Source organism: Acomys minous (assembly GCF_964271855.1).
Source record: "Acomys minous genome assembly, chromosome: 19".
In the NCBI taxonomy this organism is placed as follows: domain Eukaryota; kingdom Metazoa; phylum Chordata; class Mammalia; order Rodentia; family Muridae; genus Acomys; species Acomys minous.
Genome location: NC_140499.1, coordinates 62081330 through 62105420, shown reverse-complemented (window position 1 = coordinate 62105420; position 24091 = coordinate 62081330). Strand labels below are relative to the sequence as shown.

At 50.3% G+C, this 24091-nt stretch overlaps 1 protein-coding gene across 3 annotated transcripts; it reads right to left on the bottom strand.

Annotated features, from left to right (window-relative positions):
• SHE (Src homology 2 domain containing E) lies at positions 1–22517 on the bottom strand (the record flags this gene model as incomplete). Of its 3 annotated transcripts, XM_084769923.1 has the most annotated exons (7): positions 22415–22517; positions 21019–22317; positions 18688–18814; positions 7400–7705; positions 4037–4178; positions 3137–3256; positions 1–854 (listed from the first exon to the last, which is right to left on the bottom strand). In XM_084769923.1, exons 2-7 carry the CDS (start codon positions 21628–21630, stop codon positions 671–673), a joined length of 1491 nt encoding a protein of 496 aa, XP_084626049.1. In that variant the 5' UTR covers positions 21631–22317; positions 22415–22517. The 3 variants fall into 3 exon arrangements, with proteins under 3 accessions (XP_084626049.1, XP_084626050.1, XP_084626051.1); XM_084769924.1 differs by lacking the exon at positions 22415–22517 and having other exon boundaries at positions 3155–3256; positions 21019–22291; XM_084769925.1 differs by lacking the exons at positions 1–854; positions 4037–4178; positions 22415–22517 and having other exon boundaries at positions 3138–3256; positions 21019–22305.
• Between the last annotated feature and the right edge of the window lie 1574 nt (positions 22518–24091).

Genomic DNA, 24091 nt, shown 5'->3' with positions numbered 1-24091 from the left:
AAAAACCAGAAACCAAATCTTTGGAGTACACTTATTAACCATCAGGCTCACACAAGGATGCTATCGCGCGATTGTACTGCTAATACCTTAATCTGGGATCCTCCATCCCATTTTTACTGTGGTCCTGATGTACTGACAAGTGACGAGGGTACCCAGAGACAGCAAGAAAGCAAAATACTTTTCTCAGGTAGGCTGACCAAGCAAACAGCCCTCTAGTGACGCTCTGGATGCTGGGTGAAAGCCACAGCGGCAGCAGGACCCCAAGAGCGGCAGCTTCCCCGTCTGTCGTCCCCATTTCCTCACGAGTGGTTCACGCTGCAGGACCTTCCAGCCCATGGTGGTAAGGGCTACAGGTTCTCCATAGTCCAGAGGCCGGACGCTCCAGAGAACAGCGCCTCACTCCCGAGTTCTAGAACTACCTTTCCCAAGTGTCACACCCCAAACAGAACTCCTAGCCCAAGAGGGAAGGCAACAGGCGAGCGATAGTTTTTTTTTACATCAGAACTACATGGCAGGGAGAGAAAGAACAGATCAGAACCACGCGTCCTGAATCTAGGACCACAGACTGCTTGACTTCCAGGTGCCCAACTCCCGGTGTGCAGCAGCAGAGAGAGAGAGAGTCCTGTCCACGCGAGGCTGGTGTGCGCCTGGGCTCGCGCTGGGCTGGACCTTAGTGAGGCTTGTGCACTGGGTGGAGTAGCGTCATGTGCTCCGCCCCTTTGAAAGGCAACTTTGCACTGGAATAGTAGTGTACCACTTCAGGGATGCTGCCGAACACAGCGCTCGTCTGATTCAGAGTGTATCTGTTGTCTTTCGTCTGGGCCACTATGATGTGGACACACCCTTGGCTAGTCCTGAAGGAAAGAAACAAGGAGGCATGAATGAACAAGCAAGACTGTCCAGCCCCCACTGGAAGGTATCCCAGCTGGGTTCGCAATAGATGGACTGGTGCTCTCTCCCGTCTCGCAATCGTTGTACGTATACAGACGAGCGGCCAGCACGCCGGTGGGGTGTTTATAGATGCTTCTAAGCCTAAATGCATGGCACCCCAACTTGTTTATCCTTGTTACACATCCGGTCAGGGCTGGAAGGATTACACGTCCAGTCAGGACTGGAAGGGAAAAGCCAAATAAATCCTTTCTACTGCCCAAATTATACGACAAGCGCACGAGACCAAGCCTGCTGCCGCCTCTGTACAGCTCATGTCCAAGCCCCTCTCTGCTGCTGCTAAAAAGATATGTAAGGTTTTCTCCTTTATTTTTCCCAAAAGGAACACATTAATAGTAATAACAGCAATGACTGTCCACTGCCCCCACCCCACTCCCGGCATGAGGAAAGACCGGCCCTGGTTACACATAACCACAGCTGGCACTGAAGCTTCAACGATTTCATCCCAAACGCGGCTTTCAGGAGCACAGCGGCTGTTCCTGGCATTGTCTTGTGGCCTATCCCATTTTCTGAGCCATATTGCTCATGTGCCCCTCACCACCCCCCCCCACCCCCCTTTCCCTTCCAGCCTGATTGTTTCAGCTGCAGGGGCTCAGCTTCCTCAGGAAGGAAGTGCTGTTAGGCCTCTTGACAATGACCATCCACTACAGCCCCACTGATGAGAATTTCCGTGAGGCGCGCTCTGCCTGGCCCACCGGGCAAAAGTGAGTTTTCTGTGCACAGTTAGACAGAGGGAGCAACAGGCAACTCAACATTTCCTTCTTCACAGAAGAGACAAGCATCCGAACGCAGCTGGCCTTTTGCCAATAATCAAGGACTAAACAGTCATTAAGGTCCCTCGTCCTCCCTAGGGACTGAAGGGAAAATGTCTGACGCTGGGTGCGCTGACACAGGCCTGTAGTTCTCTGACGGGGGAGGCAGAGGCAGGGGGAACACTAAGTTCTATGTCAACCGGGGCTATGCAGTGAGACCCTGTCTCAGAAAAAGAAAAGGAACGCTGAGCATGTTGGCACAGGCTTTTAATCCCAGTGCTCAGGAGGTGGAAGCAGGCCGATCTCTGTGAGCTTGAGGCTGGTGTGGTCTGCAGACTGAGTTCCACGACAGCCAGAGCCACACAGAGAAATCCTGTCTCAAAATAAAATAAAATAAAATAAAATAAAATAAAATGTATGTGTGTGTGTATGTATGTGTGTAGTGTGTGTGTGAGTGAGTGTGTGTGTGTGTGTGTGTGTGTGTGTGTGTGTGTGTGTGTATGTGTGTAAGGGGAACTGAAGGGATGGCTCAGTGGTTAGTAGCATTTGTTGATCCTGCAGAGGACCTGGGTTCAGCTCCCAGCACCCACAGGGCAGCTCACAACTATCTTTAACTCCTGTTCCGAGAGATCTGATGCCCTCTTCCTGGCCTCCATGGGTACCAGACAGGCACATAGTTATACATACGAACATGAAGGCAAATACCCATTAACATAACTTTAAAAAACACAGATGAGATTAAACTGCACTCTTTTAATTTTTTTTATTGACTTTTTTTTTCATTGCTGGGGGACAAACTTGGGGTTTGTGTATGATAGACCAGTATTCTACCCCTGAACTATTGCCTCAACCCCAGACACTATTCATTTTTTTTATTAGTATTTATTTTATATGGTATGGGTGTTTTGCCTGCATATATGTCTGTGCACCATGTGCGCGTCTGGTGCCTACAGAGGTCGGAAGAGGACACTAAATCCCCTGGAACTGGAGTTAAGGATGGTTATGAGCTGCCATGTGGGTGCTGGGATTTGAACCCAGGTCCTTTGGAAGAGCAGCTAGTGCGATGAACTACCAAGCCATCTCTCTAGCCCTGACACCTTCTTTTCTTATCAGGGATTATTTCTCTAAGAGGCCTTAGATCTGGTGATGTAAGCTTGACGCTGGTTAGTGTACAGTGATTAAGAACACAGGAGCACCTCGACTGTCACTGATCCTGGGGTCTTTATCCAGGATCAGTTCTGCTTCCTGATCACAGAGTTTAACCATGTGTTGTCCAAATAAATGCCTTTTGTTTTCTGTCAGTGCTCACCATCCCCGCCCCAGCTGAAACCACTTTCAAATTATACCATTCCGACTGCCCACCTACTCCCAGGGAGGAAAGACTCTCCTAGCAGCCTTGCCTTCAGACAAGGAGGCCACGGGACGCAGACACTTACTTCAGTGCAATGGAGTACCTGCTGTTCCCTGACTCACTGTTTCGGACCAGGTAACCAGCTTCTTTGCAGGACTGGAGTCGGCTCTCAGCCTCAGCTCGGGTAATGGTGCCATGATACCAACTGAACATGGGGAGGGGAGAAACAGTGCTGTGAGTGTCGCAGCGCAAATCCAGATCGCGCGTCACCCCGCTGAGGCCCAGTTTGTAAGGACTTTCTGGAAGATGCTCAACAGCCTGGGTAAGATCCTGCTTCACACTCGGAAACAGACACAGTACAGTGGTCCTGGTCCACAAAGCCTTTCAGGCCGACACGGCCATGTTGTTTGAAATGTTTCCCTCCAGAGCTTCGAGGGATGGTTTTGTGGTTAAGAGAAGTCATTGCTCTTATGGAGGACCTGGGTCCAGTTCCTAGCACCTACACAGCGGCTGACAACGACCCACAGCTCCAGTTCCAGGGGAGTCAACGCTGTCTTCTGGCCTCTTTGTGTATCAGGCATGTGCACAATTCTCACCATACAGCACCCATAAAATAAAACCAAAGCAAGCTCCTCTTCTGCATGGCAGGAGGCTTAAAGAACCTTCCTGAGCAGGGCGTGGTGGCGCATGCCTTTAATCCCAGCACTCGGGAGGCAGAGGCAGGTGGATCGCTGTGAGTTCAAGGCCAGCCTGGTCTACAAAGGGAGTCCAGGACAGGCAAGGCTACACAGAGAAACCTTGCCTAAAAAATTAAAAAAAAAAAAAGATGAAAGAATCTTCCTGGGATATAGACCTTTCCATCCTGAGCCAGTGCACTCTGTTTAGAAGCTCCTCGCAGACGAAGAACTCGTAGATGAAAGGAATCGTACAAACTGGACCAGGGGACTCCACACAGGCTGTGACAGAGTCGTCAAGGGAGACTTACGGCTGCTTTTCCAGGGCCAGGCTTGGGTCCACCTTCTCCCCGTCGCCGTGGTCTGACAGGGTCGGTTTCAAGGTCTTCTGCCAGTGGTGCGGTCTCCCTGCCTCCTCTTTGCCCAGAGGGCGATCAGATCCCTCGAGCTGGACTGGAAGGAAGACAGTCACTTAATACTGGAGACCACAGAGGCCAGCCCTGTAACCCTCATGCCTTCCTCAGCTCAGGGAAGAGACAGTTCTCCCTTAAAGCTAGGGGTAACATACAGGAGTGTCACTAGACGGCTGTGCACCCCCTCGGATGGACATCTGACTACATGGCTAGTGTCCTCATACAACCACTTTCCTTGAAGTGACTCATCCATGTAAACAGCTTGGGAACAGAAGAGGAGACTTGTGTTTCAGCATGGACTTTATTCTAAAAAAAACATGTACAGTAAGGTTTTTTTTTTGTTGTTGTTGGTTGATTTAATTTAATTTTTTTTAAATTTTTTTATGTTTTTGGTTTTTCAAGACAGGGTTTCTCTATGTAGCCCTAGCTGTCCTGGATTCCCTTTGTAGACCAGGCTGGCCTCGAACTCACAGCAATCCGCCTGCCTCTGCCTCCCAAGTGCTGGGATTAAAGGTGTGCGCCACTACGCCGGGCTTTTTTTTTTTTTTTTTTTAAAGATTAAACATAAATTTAGTATGTGATTCTGGAGCTCTCAGCCCTGAGTGGGATATCTGTATCACACACTCTCACCAAGGCTCAGGGATCTGAGCAGACCAAGGGACAGAAAGGCTGGGAGATCCTCATGTGGAGGTGATTGTAATCAAACCGCGTTTGCAGGCACCGCAGGGCCAGACACCCGTGAACTCACGGAGACTGTGATGGCACACACACAAGACCTGCACAAGCTCAGGCCAGACAAGACAGCAGCACGGGGGAGGGAAGGGAGCACAGAGTCCGAGCCCTAGAGCCCTAGCTACGACGCTAATCAAGAGAGGGCAACCAGTCCCTCAGCCACGCTCCAGAGCACACACCACGTCAGCTTGGGAGCAGCAGGCCAACACTAATGAGACTCTGTGCTTTGAGAGGTTTTTATTCGGTTGGTTGGTTTCGGTTTTTGTTTTGCTTTTTTTGAGAAAGGTTTTTCTGTGTAGTCCTGGCTGTCCTGGAACTCGCTCTATAGATCAGGCTGGCCTTGAACTCGCAGAGATCTGCCTGTCTGCCTCTGGAGTGCTGGGATTGCAGGGCTGGACTCTTGTGTTTTTTAGCGGCTCTTTCCTTTCCTTTCAAGAGAGAAGTTGAGTAGGTGGAGAGGAGGTTAGATCCAAGAGCAGCCGGAGGGCAGCAGAGAATATGATAAAAACAGCCCATATGAAATTCTCAGAGACTAAACATACACACACTTGGTGAAATGCAGGAGCCCATTGCTTTCTTTAAAATCAGTGGCAAGTTCCACCATGAGACAACAAAGAGAAAACAAAAAAACAAACAAACAAAAAGCACTCAGAAACAAAACCAAACCATAACACGGTGCCTCATAGCTGCTGAGACCCCAGGACAGGCAGAGGAGAACACGCACAGAGGCACTTCATGTTGGCTTTACTTTTTTTTTTTTTTTTTTAAGATTTACTTATTATGTATACAGTATGCATCAGATCACATTATAGATGGTTGTGAGCCACCACGTGGTTGCTGGGAATTGAACTCAGGACCTCTAGGGAGAGTAGTCAGTGTTCTTTACCGCTGAGTCATCTCTCCAGCCCCACTTTTTTTTTTTTTCTTTTTAGACAAGCTCTTGTACAGCCTAGGGTGGCCTGGAACTCGCCATCCCCCTGCTGCTGTGTGGGGAGTGCTGGGATTACAGGCACACACCACCAACCAGCACACTTGTTCTGCTTTTAATTGGGTTTAATTGTTAAGGGGGAAAGATGCCTTCAAAATTCTACATCAAAGGCAAAGCAAATTCCGTGAAAGCCAGATGGAAACAACCATGTCTTGGGAGTAGCAGCTACAGATGGCTGAGCCTCCACGTGGGTGCTGGGAACTGAACCAGGTCCTCTGCAAGGTCAGTAATTGCAAGCTGGACATGGTGGTGCACACCTTTAATCCCAGCACTGGGGAGGCAGAGGCAGGTGGACTTGCTGTGAGTTCGAGGCCAGCCTGGTCTACAAAGGGAGACCACGACAGCCAAGGCTACACAGAGAAACCCTGTCTCAAAAAAGAGAAAAATGGGCTGGAGAGATGGCTCACTGGTTAAGGGCACCGCTTGCTCTTCCAGAGGTCCTGAGTTCAATTCCCAGCAACCACATGGTGGCTCACAACCATCTATAATGTGATCTGATGCATATTGTATACATAATAAATAAATCTTTAAAAAAAAGAGAGAGAGAAAATGAGTAATTGCTCTTAACCACTGAGCTATGTAAGCTCCAGCACCACCCCACCCCCATTGGTTTTCTTTCTTTCTTTTAAAGCCTGTTTATACATTTTCCTCTTAAATTACTTAAAAGCCTTCACATGAACAGGATGTGGTAGTTTGTGCCTGTGTCCCAGCTGCCTGTGAGGTTGAGCCCGGGAACTTGAAGCTAGCCTGAGCTAACTAAATAAGAGACGCCTCCTCCGGCCCCTCAACAAAAGGTCCACACTGAAGATGTGCCTCTACCTTCAATCTAGGTTTTACTTTGGAATATCTTTCTAAAGGAATCAGTTTGTAGCTGGGAATTGTAGCCTATGCTGAGAACACCCTCACTGAGGAAATGGGGCAAGAAACTGCAAGTTTGAGGCTGGCATGGGCTATGTAATGAGAGCCTGCATCAAAACAAACAAATGAAAGTAACAAAAGAGAGCCGGGCGTGGTGGCGCACGCCTTTAATCCCAGCACTCGGGAGGCAGAGGCAGGCGGATCGCTGTGAGTTCGAGGCCAGCCTGGTCTACAAAGCGAGTCCAGGACAGCCAAGGCTAACACAGAGAGACCTTATCTTGAAAGACCAAAAACCAAAAACCAAAAACCAAAAACAAAACAGACAAAAACAAACACAAAAAAAAAAGGAACGGAAAGAAAAAGAAAGGAAAGATTTGATGCAGCATTTGAAGTCCCCTGGAGACTATGAAGCATGGATCACTTTCAGCGCCCTCTGTCATCAGCCATCAGAGTCGCTGCTCCTCTGGAACTGGACATGGTGACCAGCCTCTCCTCCCCTGCCTTAGCCTCTGGTAACCAGTACTCTCCTCATGCTGGGTGATGGACACGTTCACCACTTGACCATCATTCAACGTACACATGTACGGAACGCCACACTATGCCTCGTGAGCCTGCAGCACTGCTGCATGCCAGCTCTGAAAAGGACAAAGTGTTCGCATGGGTGGCAGGTGCTGTACCCTCACCTGACAGGGCTCGCGCGATCTGCTCCCTCTTCCATTCCCAGGGCTGCTCGTACTCAGCGGCAGGCCGATCGTCCTCCTCTGGCAGCCTGCTGTCTGCCGGCCGTGCCTTCACCTCTGTGGCCCGTTGGCTGCCCTCCGAAGGCTCGTAGGGCGTGTCGTACAGTTGTGGTGGCTTCCCCAGCAGGTCCTTGGAGTTGCGTCTCTTGGCTGTGGTCTCCGCCTTTATGCTCTCCCCTGGCTCACATGGGCCATCGAGCAGCTGCAGGGCCTTCACCAGGGGGTCTTTGGAACCTCGGCGTCTGATTTCTGAAAACCGGGCACACAGGTCACACAGAGCACCTCAAATGGACATGGAAAGGTGCCTTGGGGCCCGTGTGTAACCCAGGAAACCTTGGGAGGTGGCAGAATGTTTCAAAACTGTCCTGGTCTGGTCTGACCACTCCTGGGCCATGCTGCAGAAGCAAAAGGAAGGCTCCAGAGCTTTCCTGGCTACTGCACAACATGCGCACAAACAGATACCACACAGTCCCCAGCCTGTGCAGTTGCCGAGTGTCAATTCTAAAAAGACAGCTGTGAGAAGAAATCGCCTCCTGCACAGCCAAACGGGCCAAGCCTAAGATGAGGGATGACACCTGCCCGCAGGTGGCCTGCAGGAGCCCTTCTAGGGTAGTGGAGAAGTGGCCTCTGGGTAGCAGGGTGTCTAGTGTTTGCCCTGAGTCTACCCTGCTTCCGTTCCTATAATACTGCTTGTTAGGAAGCCCATACTGAAATATTTTGAGGAAAATTAGCTGTGTATGGTATTGAAAGCTTTGCTCACTCACGATACACCAGGAAAGCTATTTGCATCAGGTTTGTGTTTGAGACAGGTCTCACTATGTAGCCCACGGCTGGCCTGGAACTCACCATGTAGACAAGGCTGGCCCTTCAACTCACAGATCTGCCTGCCTCAGCCTTCCGAGTTCAGAAATGGAGGCGTGCGTGCGTGCGTGCATGCGTGCATGTGCGTGAGCCACCATCAGCGTTCTTAAGACACAGACACTTTTAGAGCAAAGTATACTTGGCTAATTACTGAAGGATACATCCAAATAAAAGGTGTATGGTAGAAAACAAAGTAATCTGTGACACTCCCCGCCCCCCTACCCCCGTGGCCGCCCCCTTCCGCTCCCCCCCCCCCCCCCCGCCCCGGCCCCCCGCCGCTCTGTCCTACTGGTGGCAAAGGGCTGTTCAGGGCCCTGATGCTCAGGGCTGCTCAGTGAGATAAATACTTCTGTGTCCCCCATGTTAAAGAGAACCGAAGCACAAAAGGCTCAAGGAAATGACCCAGACCAGGACGTGGCAAGGCCTGGGGTGGAAAGCAGGAAGCTGGGCACTAGGAGCCTTACTCTTTGACACCACGCTTGGATGGACTCCAAGTGGAAGAAAAATGGAGGATGAGCTGACTCGGATGGAGAAGGTCATTTCCAGCGGAGGGAGCTGCATGGGAGAAGATAGGGCAGTGGGGAACACAGGGGTGCATTGCTGTCCAGGGGAGCAAGAGGAGAGTTCCAAAGGCAGAGGTCCAGAGGAGCAGAAGGCACCGGGGGAAGGTCTTAGCTGGAGAAGGGACAAGCCCAGAGAAGCAAGCTGTGGGGTCATCAGTGCTGCTGGCTTTCTATTTCTAAAAGATGTGTGAATGTATGTATGTATGTATGTGTGTGTGTATGCATGTATGTATGTATGTATGTATGTGTGTGTGTATGTACGTACGTATGTATGTGTGCTTTCTTTGCATGTAAGCCTGGGATTTGTGGGATTTGTGGGATGGGATGGGATGGGATGGGATAGTGGCTGTCCAGGGCGAGAACGCTGTGTGTGTCAAGGAGACTCTTGCCTGGGACGGCTGCTATTACTGTGAGAGTAAACACAGCGTATAGAGAAGAGGACAGCGAGCCCATGGCAGAACGCTAGGCGAGGGATTCTAGCCCAGTGGTAGCTGGGAATTGAACTCAGGACCTCTGGAAGAATAGCCAAGAACACTTAGCCACTGAGGCATCTCTCTAGCCCTGTCTGTCTGTCTGTCTATCTATCTATCTATCTATTTTTTAAATAAAATATTTCAAGGTTTGTTTGTTTGTTTATTTATTTTGTTTTTCGAGACAGGGTTTCTCTGTGTAGCCTTGGCTGTCCTGGACTCACTTTGTAGACCAGGCTGGCCTCGAACTCACAGTGATCCACCTGCCTCTGCCTCCCGAGTGCTGGGATTAAAGGCGTGCGCCACCACACCCGACTTGGTTTATTTATTTTTAATTATGTGTGTGTTTCTGTAGAAACCAGAAGAGGGCGCCAGTTCACCGGGAGACAGTTCTGAGCCGATGAACTTGGGTCCTGGGAATCAAACGCTGGTCCTCTGCCAAAGCGGCAAGTGTTCTTGTCAGCTGAGCCAGCTCTCCAACCTCATCTTTGTTGCTTTTTAAAGACAAAGCGTCATGTAGGCCAGGATGGCCTGGAGATTGCTATTTAGAGAAAAAACGGCCTTGAACACAGGTGTACATAACTCTTCTGGAAGTTTCTTTTAAAGGCAAGGACACAAAGTTTGGATCGTGCCGTGCACAGTGCAAAAACCATTTACAAATCATTGGCTTCTCTGTGTAACAGCCCTGGCTGGCCCTTTCTTGGAACTTGCTTTGTAGACCAGGCTGGCCTCGACCTCATAGAGATCCACCTGCGTCTGCCTGCTGAGTGCTGGGAGTAAAGGCGTGCGCCACCACGCCCGGCCAAGAATGGAATTCTAACTGTGTTGTAGAGACACAGTTGTGTTCTACAGCTCACCAGCTACTGTGGGAGGCCAGGCTTGTTCTTGCTTTGCGCTTTTACCACCGTGGACTTAGTTTTTGACAGATGTGTTTCCAACTTGGCAGAGATGGCCTGGGGCAGGGACCACTCTGCCTTGCTTATGTTGGCAGGACACACGGCTGTGTAATGGGACGGGATGGGATGGGATAGTGGCTGTCCAGGGTGAGAACGCTGTGTGTGTCAAGGAGAGTCTTGCCTGGGACGGCTGCTATTACTGTGAGAGTGAACGCAGCATTCTGAAAGGACAGCGAGCCCATGGCAGAACGCTAGGCGAGGGATTCTAGCGAAGGGTGGCTGGCAGAAGCAAGCGAGGTTGAGAAGGAACGGTGGGGCAAACAGGATCAGAGGACTGCAATGCTGTGTCAGTGAGCCCTGAAGGGCCTCCCACAAATTAAAACAGAGAAAGGGATGTGCCCGGAGAGCTACCGACCCAGTGAAAGTTCTATAACAAAGAAAAGGTTACTTTTATAAAGGCTAGTAAGCTGGGCGTAGTGGCGCACACCTTTAATCCCAGCACTTGGGAGGCAGAGGCAGGCAGATCGCTGTGAGTTCGAGGCCAGCCTGGTCTACAAAGCAAGCCCAGGACTACCAAGGCTAACACAGAGAGACTCTGTCTCAAAAAAACAAAAAACAAACAAACAAACAAACAAAAGAGGCCACTAAATTGAAGAGGGCATGGTGATGTCCACCTTTAGTCTCAGCACTCAGGAGGCAGAGGAAGCTGATCTCTGTGTGTCCTGGGTCAGCCTGCTTGACATAGTGAGTTCTGGACCAGTTAGGGCAATATCGTGAGACCTTGTCTCTCTGTCTCTCTGTCTCTGTCTCTGTCTGTCTGTCTGTCTGTCTGTCTGTCTCTCTCTCTCTCTCTCTGTGTGTGTGTGTGTGTGTGTGTGTGTGTGTGTGTGTGTGTGTATGTGTGTGTGTGTGTGTATGCTAATTTCTAGGGTGAGGTTTTGGATCTGTGGGATTCTGGATCCTGTCTGCCACCACCTCTGCCTCCAATTCCGTGCAAGTCTCCTCTCACTGGATTACCTGGGCGACTACAACACTCATTTATCTAGGCACTGCTTGCCTCCACAGGACCTGACTTCACTGGTGGGATACAGCCTGTCAGCCAGATGGTACAGACTAGTAAGGTGTTCTACAGAGCAGCTGAACACAATGCTGTGAATGTAGCTGGCAGGACTGTCCCCTGCTCACCTCACACCAGGTCAGGGGCCCAGGCTGTCTGAGGCCAGAGCTGTGTCTTTTGTCCTAACCTCTTGACTTTCAACCCCATGGTTTTTTTCCTTCATTGCCTATTCTAGATGTAGCTATGAAAAACAAGAAACAAAAACATGCTCTGTTCTTGGTTCAGTTGAGATAAGGCTGGCATTTAAAAAGAAAAAGAAAAACCTTTCCCAAGAACTGAAGGGGAAAAAAAAAAAAAAAGAAGCAGAACACACAAAGGAACCCACGGGATGGATTTAGAGTTTTTAGGTTTCTAACCAGAGCTTATGTATGCTCAGTTTAGAAAGTCCTCTCCCCGAGGTCCCGGCTTCAGGACTGGAGACGCAGCTCAGTGGCTAAGAGCACTCCCCATTCTTGCAGAGGACCCAGGTTTGGTTCCCAGCACCCATATGGAGGCTCACAACCATCTGTAACTGCAGTTTCTCACACCTTCTTCTGGACTCCTCAGGCACACACATGGTGCACGTATGTACATGCGGGCAACACTCAAACACACAAAGTAGACATAAAGAGAAAAATGTCTTGGCTTCAAGTCTGCTCCCCCCCCCGCCCCCCCAGCTGTATGGACCATCCTTAGGGTAGAGGCCCTGCTCACAAGGAAATGTCCACAGACCTGCCCTCACAGGAGGCACAGTGACCGGCACCTTGAGCGATTTACATCTGTGTGCCGTGGTTCTTTGCAGCGGGGCCCTCCTGCTCCTCCTGCTCCCCCCCCCCCCCGCCCGCCCGCCCGCCCATTTGAAACGGACTGGGGGCCACCTGGAAAGCACACAGCTGAAAATGCTCCATCTTGCACGGCCCGGGGAGCAGAGATGTTGGTAAAACATCGTTTGAAACAGCGTTTAATTAGGCGGAAAAGAGGCTGGACACCTCCCCCTTCCAGGGCCTTAACCTTGCAGGTCCATTCCAACACCTGCCTGTCCCCAACCTGAGGCACCATAGAAACAGAAACAATCACAGGGCTGCTAGCCGACCCTTCCTGCTCGGAGAATAGCCCCTGACGTGCAGAGCTGGCTCCAAGAGGAAATGGGCCTGAGGAGGAGGAAATGGCGAGAGGAAGCTACACCCTGGCTGCCGATAGAGGCCGTTTACTGTGGCAGACAACCGGGTGCTGCCGTTGGGCAGCAGATAAACACTCCTGTGCGGCCTCCCCGAGACCCAGGGCTGCCCCAAACCGGTGGGACTGATCCGTACAAAGCCTAACGGGCTGGAAAAACTTCCCTTTCCAAGCCTCAGTTCCCATCACACATAATTAAGCCATTTACACCCAGCGCGTGGCAGGAGGCCAACGTCTTTCTTAATGTACTAATGACAGATTTGTTTTCGCAGGGTCTCACTCTGTGGCTGACTTCTAAGTTGCAGGGATCCTCCTGCCTCAGCGTCCCAGAGACTGGCACTACAGGAGTGTACTCCTACACCTGGCAACAATTTAACTGCTATTATCGCCCTATATTAGCCAGAATTCTCTTTAAAAGCAGGATTCTCTCTCAACAGTCATGCTGGCTGTGTTTGCTGGGCATGTACAGCACAGTGGGCCACGCCCAGAATCTCACAGGGGGCCGGCCCTGGTGTCACGGATTCTGGTGTACAAACGGGGAGCCTATCATTGTCTATCCCGCCTTACTTTGTATGCATCTTTATTTTTAAATTTTTCCTCATTAAAAGGTTTTTCTCATTAAAAAAAAATAGATTTATTTATTTTTGTTTTATGTGTATAATAGAGCTTTTGCCTACACATGTGTTTGTGCCCCATGAGTGTGCAGTGACTGTAGAGGCCAGAAGAGGGCGCTAGGTTCTCCGTCTGAATAACTTACAGCCAGGCTTGCGTTCCATGTGGGTGCTAGGAACCAAACCCGAGTCCTCGTCAAGAGCAGGAGGTGCTCTAAATCACTGAGCCATCTCTCCAGCCACACATGTAATATTTCAGTTATGATTCCAAATAACATATCTTTCCCCGAATCGCTCTCATGTTTCCAAAGTCACCCAACAGGCAGCTGGCCTCACGAATCTCTGTTTTCCTCTTGGAGTCAGGAACGGGGCTGGTGCACAGCGGTCTCACCTGGGTCTTCTACCAAGTGCTCAGCTCCTAATGTGGTCAGTGTTTTCCTATGTTCTAACTCAAGCCCTCAACAAAGGCAAATAGATACAGTCGGGACACCCCAACATTTACCAAGGAGAGACAGATTAGAGACTGGGCTGGGGTGTGGCTCAGTGGCAGAGCACTTCCCGGCAGGTGTGAGGCCCTGGCTTCAATCTCCAGCACCAAGGAAAACTAAAGAATTCGTATGATTTTTTTCCCCCTGTAATAGTTTCTAAACATGCAGACCTACACACTGAGGTTGTCCTACAGACCTGACGATTTAAACAAACCAGTAAAACCACTTGGTGGCAAAACAAAGATTTAAAAACAATCTTTGATGAGAGTTCAGCACCAAAGCCACAGGCTGCCAGCTGAGTGACCTGGACAAGCTAATTCTTCTGAACCTAGATTTCCTCAGCTGTTTAACAAAGCTCCTGCCTTTACACTGGTGTTGGGGCATTTGATAAAGTTATTTGGCAAGTTTGGCTCCCCAAACCCTTGTGGGAAGAATCCTCATGCTAACTGCCGGCTGTCTGAGAGACTTCTAAAGCCTGGGCCTCGGGTGGAAAGTTTCAATTACGTGGCTAAAAGCTGCACTGCTAAGTTACACACAACACATGTATCAGTTGCTTAGGGAACACGCTCTTGTAGTTTAGCAGAAAAGAGACAGGTTTCCCTGTGCCCCGCCCTGTATTTATTAACAATCCTTTGGATAACCCTTTAAGGAGCATTTGTGTGTAAATTCTTGTTTCGTTTTATTTGTTTTGTTGTTGTTGTTTTAAGACAGGGTTTCTCTGTGTAGTATCCCTGGCTGTCCTGGACATGCTTTATAGACCAGGCTGGCCTCGAACTCACAGAGATCCACCACCTGCCTCTGCCTCTCAAGTGCTGGGATTAAAGGCGTGTGCCACCACTGCCCGGTTTTATCTTCTTTTTGAGATAGGATCCCACTGTCTGGACCAGAACTATAAATATAATACAGGGTGGTGTTTAACTTAATCCTCATCATTCTGCTTTGCCTTCTGAATACTGGAATTATAGGCTTGTACCACCACACCTTGTTGAAAGTTAGTAAGTTACATTATTAATAAATTTGAATTAACTTACCATTGAATAAATTAATCTTATATTTTAAATTTGATTTACCCATACTGTTTAAAACAAAGCAAAGACCTTACAAATGCTCAAATATTAAACACTAAACATTCACATATGTATGTATGTGTGTGTGTGTGTGTGTATGTATGTATGTATGTATGTATGTATGTATGTATGTATGTATGTATATATGTATTAGACAGGGTCTCACTATGTGGCCCTGGCTGGTCTAGAACTTGCTTTGTAGACCAGGCTGGCCTTGAACTCTCAGAGATCAGCCTGGCTCTGTCTCTCAAGCACTGAGATTAAGGTGAGAGCCACCATGCACAGCTTATTATATTTATCTCATAATGGACATTTTTTATTTCTTTGGTAGGCGGATGGGGGAGCAAGGACTCGGTGTATAGCCAAGGCTGGCCCTGAAGTCACTATCCTCCTGTCTCAGACTCTCCAGCCTTGGGCTTACAGGTAGATGACACTACCCCAGGCTCAGTTTTCATTTTGGTATATCACGTGAATCTGAGCAGAGAGATGGCCTGGCTTTGGGTTGAGTTTGTAATGCCTTTGCAGGTATGATTTTCAGTAGATTTTTCAGGGCTGTGTGGCCCTTGGGAACAGGGCCCTCAATTTGGAGTGGCAGATCACAACTCAGATTCTTCATTTGTCTTTGAAAAAGTCTTGTGAAGTCGGGTGAGAGATTATAATTTGGCACCGGGGAGGCTGAGGAAGGCAGGCAGCAGTGAGCTCAAGGGCAGCATCGCTATACAGCAAGAGCCTCCCTCAAAACAAACAACCAGAAACAACCCAGATAGCAGGCATAGAGGCTCACGCCTGTGACCTCAGGGCTTGCGGGGCTGACGCACAAGAATTGCTTTAAATGCAAGGCCAGCCTGGGCTACATAGTGAGCAGACCTTGCTAAGTATGGCGGTGCGCACGCCTTTAATGCCAGCACTCAGGAGGCAGAGGCAGGTGGACCTGTAAATCCAAGACCAGCCTGGTCTATAGAGTGAGTTTCAGGACAGTTAGGGCTACACAGAGAAACACTGTCTTGAAAAACAAAAGCAAACAAACAAACAAACAAAAATGTTTAAAAACCATAGTGAGCAGATATTGTTTCTTTTAAAAAAAAAAAGCTGTGTATGTGTGTGTCAAGATGGCTTGGCTGGGGCCTGCTTCTAATTGACCCAGGTTCACTTCCTAGAAGCCACACCGTAGGAGAGAATTAGCTCAGACAGGCTGCTCTCTGATCTCCACACACGAACTGTGGCAGGCACCTGACCCACCCACCAAATAAAATGTCTTAAAACAAACAAACAAACAAACAAACAAACAAACAAATGTCTTGTAAGTGGGACAAGACTAAAGAAGCCTTGTTTTCCACCTAGTAACAACAGGGAAAGGACTACAGTCCCCTTAGACAGCTTTTGTGGTGATTAAATGACGAAAGTGGAACTGAGGGTGCAGTTCAGTTGTAAAGCGCTGTTAAGACTCTTAAAGTCACAGGTTCAAATCCCAACCACAGAGCAGGGGAGGCGGGGAGCATTAGGGAGGCAGCTGCATGTACTCCTGGCCAGTTCTGACCCCCACCAAAGAAGCTACTTTTCTTTTTCCTCTCTCTCTCTCTCCCTCTCCCTCTCCCTCTCTCTCTCTTCTTGTTATTTTTATTTTTTCTTTTGGTGGGGATGCTGGGTTTCATCACAGGGTTTCTTTGTGTATCCCTGGCTGTCATGGAACTTGCTTTGTAGACCAGGCTGGCCTCGAACTCAGAGATTTGCCTGTCTCTGCTTCCCGAGGGCTGTGATTAAAGGTGTGTGCCACCACCGCCCCATTAAAGAAGATCCTTTTTGCATTAGACATTTGTCACTACGGAGAACCACAATTGGTTAAAAAACAGGGAACAAGCGAGTGTGGAACGCTCGTATCCCAAAGGGGCATCTATATATAACACAACTGTTACACCCAAGGCTCAGGGGACACGGTGGAAAAAGAGGAGGAAAGACCGTAAGAGCCAGAGGACCAAGAGGACTATCTCTGGGTCTGGCAGGGATGCTGAACTCATGGACTCTCGGTGGCTGTGTCTGCTTGCTCAAGACCACACTAGTGAACACATCAGCACGGTGGGGGAAGGGCTTGCAAGCCTTCCCCAACCCCACAAGTTGAGAAGCTACAGAAAATCCATGGCTGCTAAAAGAGGGAGTCAGTTCCAGTGAGCGACAAGCCCTCCGTAGGATGCCCATGTCCCAGTGGTCAGCCCTGTGCCCATCTACGTGTCGGCAACACTACTCGGATGCGGTAGGTTTTATGCTTACATGCCATCTATTATCTATGTACTAGAAGAAGAGGCCGTGCATTTGAGAGAGGTGGGGTGAGGACACAGGAGGAGCTGAGGGAAGGGGTGGGTGCGACCATGATGCATTGTACTTACGTATAAAAATTCTAAAAATAAATAAAAAGCAAAAGAATAAAACGGAAAGAAAACACTTTTCCTTGGCTATATGTGAAAGCCAATCCTTCCCCTTATTCCTTTAAGCCACTGATAGTTTGTAAAAGTGACTAAATTCATTTTCACTTCCTTTCATTCACAGATTTCATTAAGGGCCACAGTCCGGTGACCTGCAGGGTCACAGCCTGGCCAGGGCACACCCTCCCCAGAGTGGTGCCTTATCTCCGCGAGCAGGGAAGCAGGAAACAGAGCTGAGCTTTCCTGTCGCTGCTCAGATCACTCGGAGCCTGTCTTGGCCTCCCGGGGTGTGACAGTTAGCTCTCTGCTTGCCTCTGCAGGGATGGGCTTGCCCAGCCAGAGCTAGAGAGCTCTGCTGCAGTCGGCTTCATTTTTAACAGTCTTCCACGTGTGAAGGGTCAGCACTCAGTAGCCACAGCTTTTATTATAGGCGCTCGGGGAACTTTAGTGCAATTGTTTACTTTAAATTTCCCAAGTAAATATGGACGACCGGTTTGATGTTTTGCTTGAGAACTGCTGATACTGGCTTACAAGAACTGAGGAAAAGGGAAAGACGACACCAAAGCTGACAAGAGAGTTTTCTTAGCCCACAGACTGGACCGGCTGGGACTTGAAAGTGACAAGATTAGTTTGGTTTCATGGGGCTTGCCTGGAATGGCTGACAGTGATTGTTAACTAATTAGTCCCTAGTAATTAATTGTTTTGTTTCAATGCTGAAGAATTTGGGATAAATCTTCTAACACACACACACACACACACACACACACACACTATATTACATCTGCAAATGTTTGCTAATTGGATCCCTTAAGTATGTATTTGTGCTGACTTATGACTCCCATTAAGGATGGCCAAGAAATGTCTATCAAGAACCTTAAAAGCTGGGGACCATGAGGCCAGCAAGACAGCTCAGTGGGTAAAGGCACCTGCCACAAAGCCTGGTGTGACAATCCAAGTTTGATCCCTGGGACCCACAAGGTAGGAGAACTGCCTCCCCAAGTTGCCGTCTGCCTTCCATCCCCACTCAGTGCCATGTGTATCCCCAAATAAAGTTAGTCAACTAGTTTAGAAGGTGAAGGTTACATACTGAGAGACTCTCAAGTGCCATCTTGCACAAAATTAGAAAAAACAAAACTCTTCAAATTCTTATAACTCTGAAAGACACTAAAAGGCATTTAGGAAAATTCCCTTTAAGATTTTACTCTAATTTCTGTTTCTTCCAGTAGGCAGGACCTCCTTAGATTGCTCTCTTCTATCCGTCCGTCCATCCATCCATCCACCCATCCATCCATTTACCCATCTTTCTTTTTTCATTTCTTGTTCTCTCTTCCCCCCGCCCCGCCCCCCTCTCACTTTTGAGACGGGCTTTCTCTACATAGCCTTGGCTATCCTGGAACTCACTGTGTAGACCAGGCTGGCCTTGAACTCACAGAGACCCGCCTGCCTCTGCCTCATAAGTGCTACTATTAAAGGCGTGCGCCACCACCATGCCCAGCCACCACCATGCCCAGCCCTGGTTACAATTCTCTAACACTCAAAGTGAGACTGACACGTCTGCCCTCATGAAGCAGAGCCCAGCAACAAACCTGTTATCATTTGCTGTGCGTCGTACGGTTCCATGTAGCCATCGTTTTCACCCACTCTCTCTGCATCCCTTTGACCTTTTGTTCGTTTTGCATCATATGGGTCAGCATAGTCTTCTAAGATGATGACCTGCCCAATAAGAAAGGAAAGTTGCCATGGATTCCCAGACAGGAAAATGGCAGCAGCACTGAAGTGGCTGCTGAAATCCTCTACAGGTCCAAGGAGTCAACGTCTCTCATTAGTTGGGGCAGTTTTTGCATTTGATCATATATCTGTCAGACAAACTTAAAAAGAAAATTTTTTCTTTTTGATTTGTGACAATTTACCAAAACTCTTGTTCTTGTGAGTTAGAGGGTGGTGGTGTGGGCAGTGGGAAGTGGAGGGTATCTGTGGCTTCCGTGGGTAGGAAGAGTTGATCCGCCACACACTGAGAGCTGAGTCCTCCCGGCTCCTGTCAGCTAAGCTGTACAGCCCAGTGAGCCAGTCCCCGCACAATGCTGAGTCAAGTCAGAGTGAACCCAAGCCCTGCCTCCTGGCCTCCAGGGAGTTCTACAAGCTCCAGAGAGACAGGCTTCACAGCTTAGCAGAATTCTGGGTTCCATGACCCACGGGGAGCAGGATCCAGTGGCTACACAACAGATGGAAAGATGGTGTTAGTGTCGGAGAGCACCCATCGTTCCAAAAGCATGGGCGGGGTGCCTGGAGAAGCGCTTTGCGCATAGCCGTCCCCGATGTGCAGTGTCTGGGTGACACTAGTAAGGAACTCTCCTCAGAGAGAGAGCCAGAGCTGTGCTCCACAGTTTGACAGAATGTTCCCTAGAAAGCTCACAAAGCGCTACAGGAGCCCGAGGAAAGAATCCAACGGTTAAGGAGAAATGAACAGAGAGGAACAGACCGGGTGACTCCTCCCCCTTGGTGAAGACAGCTTAAGGAACTTCAGCTGCCCGAAAGCGACACCCATAACAGAGGATGGTGACCACCACACACCCCGAACCATCTTTCTCCTTGACATCCGCTGCATGCGTTATAGCTTAGATACAGCAAATAAGTCAGACTGTGGCACGTGCACGCGGTCCTTGCCTTTAAGGTTGCTGTGAGGGTCTCACCCAACAGTGAGGCATGCCACCCGGTTACATATGAGATGCCTCCACATCCATCTCTCCGTGGCTCTGCTCAGGGCCTGGCACAGGACAGGCCCACTCAACGTCTCTGTAAACGCCTGAATGGAGGAATGATCAGAGATGCCCAATATATGCCACCTTACATGTGTCACAAATTCCTGAGTGCGTAGGTAGGCAGCTTGTTTAAAGAGGAGATTAAAGCCCCTGGCCAGGAAGGTCCTGCTTAGGCTGAAGTCTAAAATCCGGGTGGGAGCCAGGCGTGGTGGCGCACGCCTTTAATCCCAGCACTTGGGAGGCAGAGGCAGGTGGATCTCTGTGTGTTGGAGGCCAGCCTGGTCTACAAAGCGAGTCCAGGACAGCCAGGGTTATTATTACACAGAGAAATCCTGTTTCGAAAAACCAACCAACCAACCAACCAACCAAAGAAACAAAAGCAAAATCTGGGTAGGAGGTCTCCTCTCCTACACTTCTCACAAGATAGAAAGTCCAGCCCTGCTCTGCAAGGAGAGAGGATAGGCTGACAGGTCCACCCCACCCCCACCCCCTTACCTTTCCCACACTGGACAGTACCCAGAAGCCCTGTGGTGACTAAGATGCAGGAAACACCTTCTTTTCTCCTGATCTGTCATTTCCTTAAGGGCATTTCCTTGTTAGGGACTGTACCCCCCAACACCCCTTAGTGTCCACTGCCCTGACTCTGAGTGCCTGTAGCACAGCAAATATCCGCAGGATGAGTGGTAGGCTTGTCACTTGTGGGTGCCGAAACTCAGGCTAAAGATGGGAGGTCCGCACTTGACAGCGTACAGGCTGGCTACTCGCTGCTGTTCTGTGTGCTTAAGAGATGTAAGCCATACGGAAATCTAGCTTGGTAGATCCCTTGATGTCAAACTTGAAAACAAGAACCGAAGTACACCAGGCCCATAAAAAGGCCAATTTATTTCCTTCCCTTCAAATGCTCTTCTAAACCACTCATCAAAACCAACCACAACAAACCTTACTAGCAAAGCCTCCAAGCCCCGGGTAAGAATTTTTCTAAGAGAAAATAAGTCTAATGTTTTTTTTTAAGGGTCACTTGTGAGTAGGAATGGGCGCAAGGACCTTAGAAAAGATCTTCAACTTCCCTTAAGCATAAAAAATATTGAACCGCAGCGCGTTCCCGTGCACCACCACACCTCCGCACTAAGAGGTGGGGTAAAGATGCTGTGTTCTTACCGTGTCTTGCTGTTTCATTATCTTGGCCTTGTCCAGCTCGGGGCCCAGGGAGGATGGGGAAGAGGACGCAGAGGAAGAGGAGCTGCTGGAGCTGCTGGAGCTGCCGCTGCCCGGGTAGCCGCTCTTACCATTCTTCTCCTGCGTGTCCACCTTGATGAGCCTGCTGATGTAGGTGCTGCAGCCTGCGCTCTTGGCCACCGCGCCTCGGTGGGGTTCCTCCTCGGTGGTGGTGGTGGCGGCGGCGGCGGTGACCCGGGAGTTCTTACGGCCTTTGCCCGCCGCGGCCTGGATCAGACCCTGCAGGCTGTCCCGGGACAGCCGGCTGTCCTTTGGGGGTCCGCTGCCCGCCCTGCTGCTTCCCAGCTCGGCCGCCGAGTTCTTGCGACCCTTGCCCGGGGTGGGCGCCGCGCCGCCGGTCTCCGAGTTCTTGCGCGGTTTGCCGCCGGCGCCCCCGGGCCTGGCGCGCTCCGTCGCCGTCTTCAGAGTCAGCGGGAACTCCTTGAACCACTTCGCCGCCATCAGGGGGCCCGGGAGCGTCGAGGCCACGGAGCAGACGAACGGGGAGGCCCAGCCGAGACACCGAGGGGCGCCAGGGGCCAGGGATCGCCGCATTCCCCGGGGCTGGGCGCTGGAAGCCGCCGCGAGGCTCGTGGCCGGTGGACGCGCGCGCCGGCCAGGGTGGGACCCCTCTGCCCGAAGCTGGACGGGCGCGGTGACTGGACCGCCGTGTCCTCTGCGCTCCACCGCTTGGGGCTGGCGGGCGCCGGGGCTTCCCCTGCTTTTCCTCTTGAGGTGGGCGAGGCCGAGCTCACGGAAGCCCCCGACAGCCCTGCCCACACTCCCAGGGACAACGGCGGCCGCAGTGCCCGGGCACCCGCCCCATGGTGGACGCACAGGACGGACGGCCGCACCCCTCCCTCGCTGGCGCCGGGGGTGGGGGCCCCCCGCGTTCGCACCGAGCCCAGCTCAGCCTCGCTGAGCAGTCCCCCTTTATACAGATTGGACGTGTGCAGGGAGAAGTGACCTGGAGTCGCGCTCAGGGACGGTCTCCGCGAGCGCCCGCACGCGCGTCGCGGGGCGCGTGAAACCGGACGTGAGGGGCAAAGGCTAGGCGGCAGCGCGGGAACCCGGGAGGCTAGCGCAGGGACCGCCTGGGCCGCGGGATCGGCGAGGGGGTGACAGCCGCCCCCCGACTCCGGAGGCGTTGTTGGGGGAAGAGCTTGGTGGCCCCGACCGGCTCAGCGTAGAGACGCCTCAGCGCGCGCTCCCCGTCGTTCGTTCTCTCATTCTCGCTCTCCCCTTAAAGGAATTTCAAAGCTTTTTGGTTAAATAGATTAAATATGAACACGAAGCTAAATAATTTCGTTTGAAAAAAAGAAACATGGCAGTTGCTTACAAGTCTTCCCTGGTAGACGTGCGAGCTTTTGAGTCAGAAAATGTGTCTTTTTCTCTTTCCGGATACAAACCAAATTACCAAGTCCGCAGGACCTGATACTCCTGTGGTGCCGCTGTTCTTCCTTTCCCTCCTCTCCTTCTTCTCCCTCTTCCCCCCACCCCCCTTCTCTCCCACCAGCTTCTCTCCTCCCTTCTACTCCTCCAATAGGACCCTCTGTAACCCAAACTTGCCTCCGGTTCTGTGTTTTGGAGGAAAGCCTTGAACTTCCGCGGGATGTCACAGGGTGTGCCACCTCTGTGAATTCCATGTGGTGCTGAGGATGGAACCCAGGGCTTCGTGCTTGTTAGACAAGCGCTCTATCAACCCAACTAAGCCTTCAGCCTCGGATAGATCTAGCTATCTTTTTTCTTTTTTTCTTTCTGCCCTCCCCCCCCCCCACTAGATAGGGTTTCTTTGTGTGACCTTGCCTATCCCAGACCTGCTTTGTAGACCAGGCTGGTCGCAAACTCACAGAGATCCGCTTTCCCTCTGCCTCCCGTGTGCTTGTGCCACTGCCGCCCGGCTCTATCCTTTTAGCTACCAAGAGTTTACAGTTTGCCTGCTCTGCCATTTTTTCCTCTCAAACTCTAATAAAATCGTCTTCTAACCTCAAAGTAAAAAAAAAAAAAAACCAAACAAATAAATAAAACAACACCATTATACAACAACAACAACAACAACAAAAACCCTACGTGCTTTGGATAGGACCAGCCGCCAGCCTCCATCAGCTTGTGCACGGTGGTTAGTCAGGCAGAGGAAATGCAGGCTTATCCTGAATGTTCAGAAGCTCAAAGTGCATCTTAACGTAATTGAGGTATAATTTAGACGCCACGAAATCCAGCTATTTAACGTGTATACTTATGGGAAAAATTTAAAACATCGAAGTCTCATTTATAGTCTGATTTTAAGGCATCCACCCGATAGGTGGGAAGACAGCTCCTGTTGCTAACATGAGTGTGAACTCCGGCACCTGCAAAGAAAACCTCTGGGCATCGTACACTTGTAACCCCAGTGCTGAGGAGGCAGAGAAAAGCAGGCCCCCAGGACTCTGTTGTAGCCTAGCCTAATGGACAAGCCACAAGTCCAATTAAGAAACCTCTCAGGCCGGGCATGGTGGCGCACGCCTTTAATTCCAGCACTCAGGAGGCAGGAGGATCACTGTGAATTCGAGGACAGCTTGGTCTACAAAGTGAGTCCCGGACAGCCAAGGCTACACAGAGAGACCCTGTCTTAAAAAAAAAAAAAACAAAACAAACAAATCAAAAAAGAAACCTCTCAGAAAAACAAAGTGGACGTTGTTGAAGAAGGACATTCAAGGTTGACTTCTGGCCTGCATACACGTGCAAACATGTCTACCACCACACGTGAATATCCATACAGCACACACACACACACACACACACACACGTGCACACACACACACACACACACACCACCTTCCCAGAAAGAAACCTGTTTATTAGCAGCCACTCCTCATGCTCCCTCCGTGGGTCGTGTATTATTTATTACCTGTGCTTCTCTAGTCTAGAGGAACAGAACACACACACACACACACACACACACACACACACACACACACACACAGAGCTTTGCTGGCTTACACAGTAGAGTCTGGGTAGCCCAACAGTGGCTGTCTCA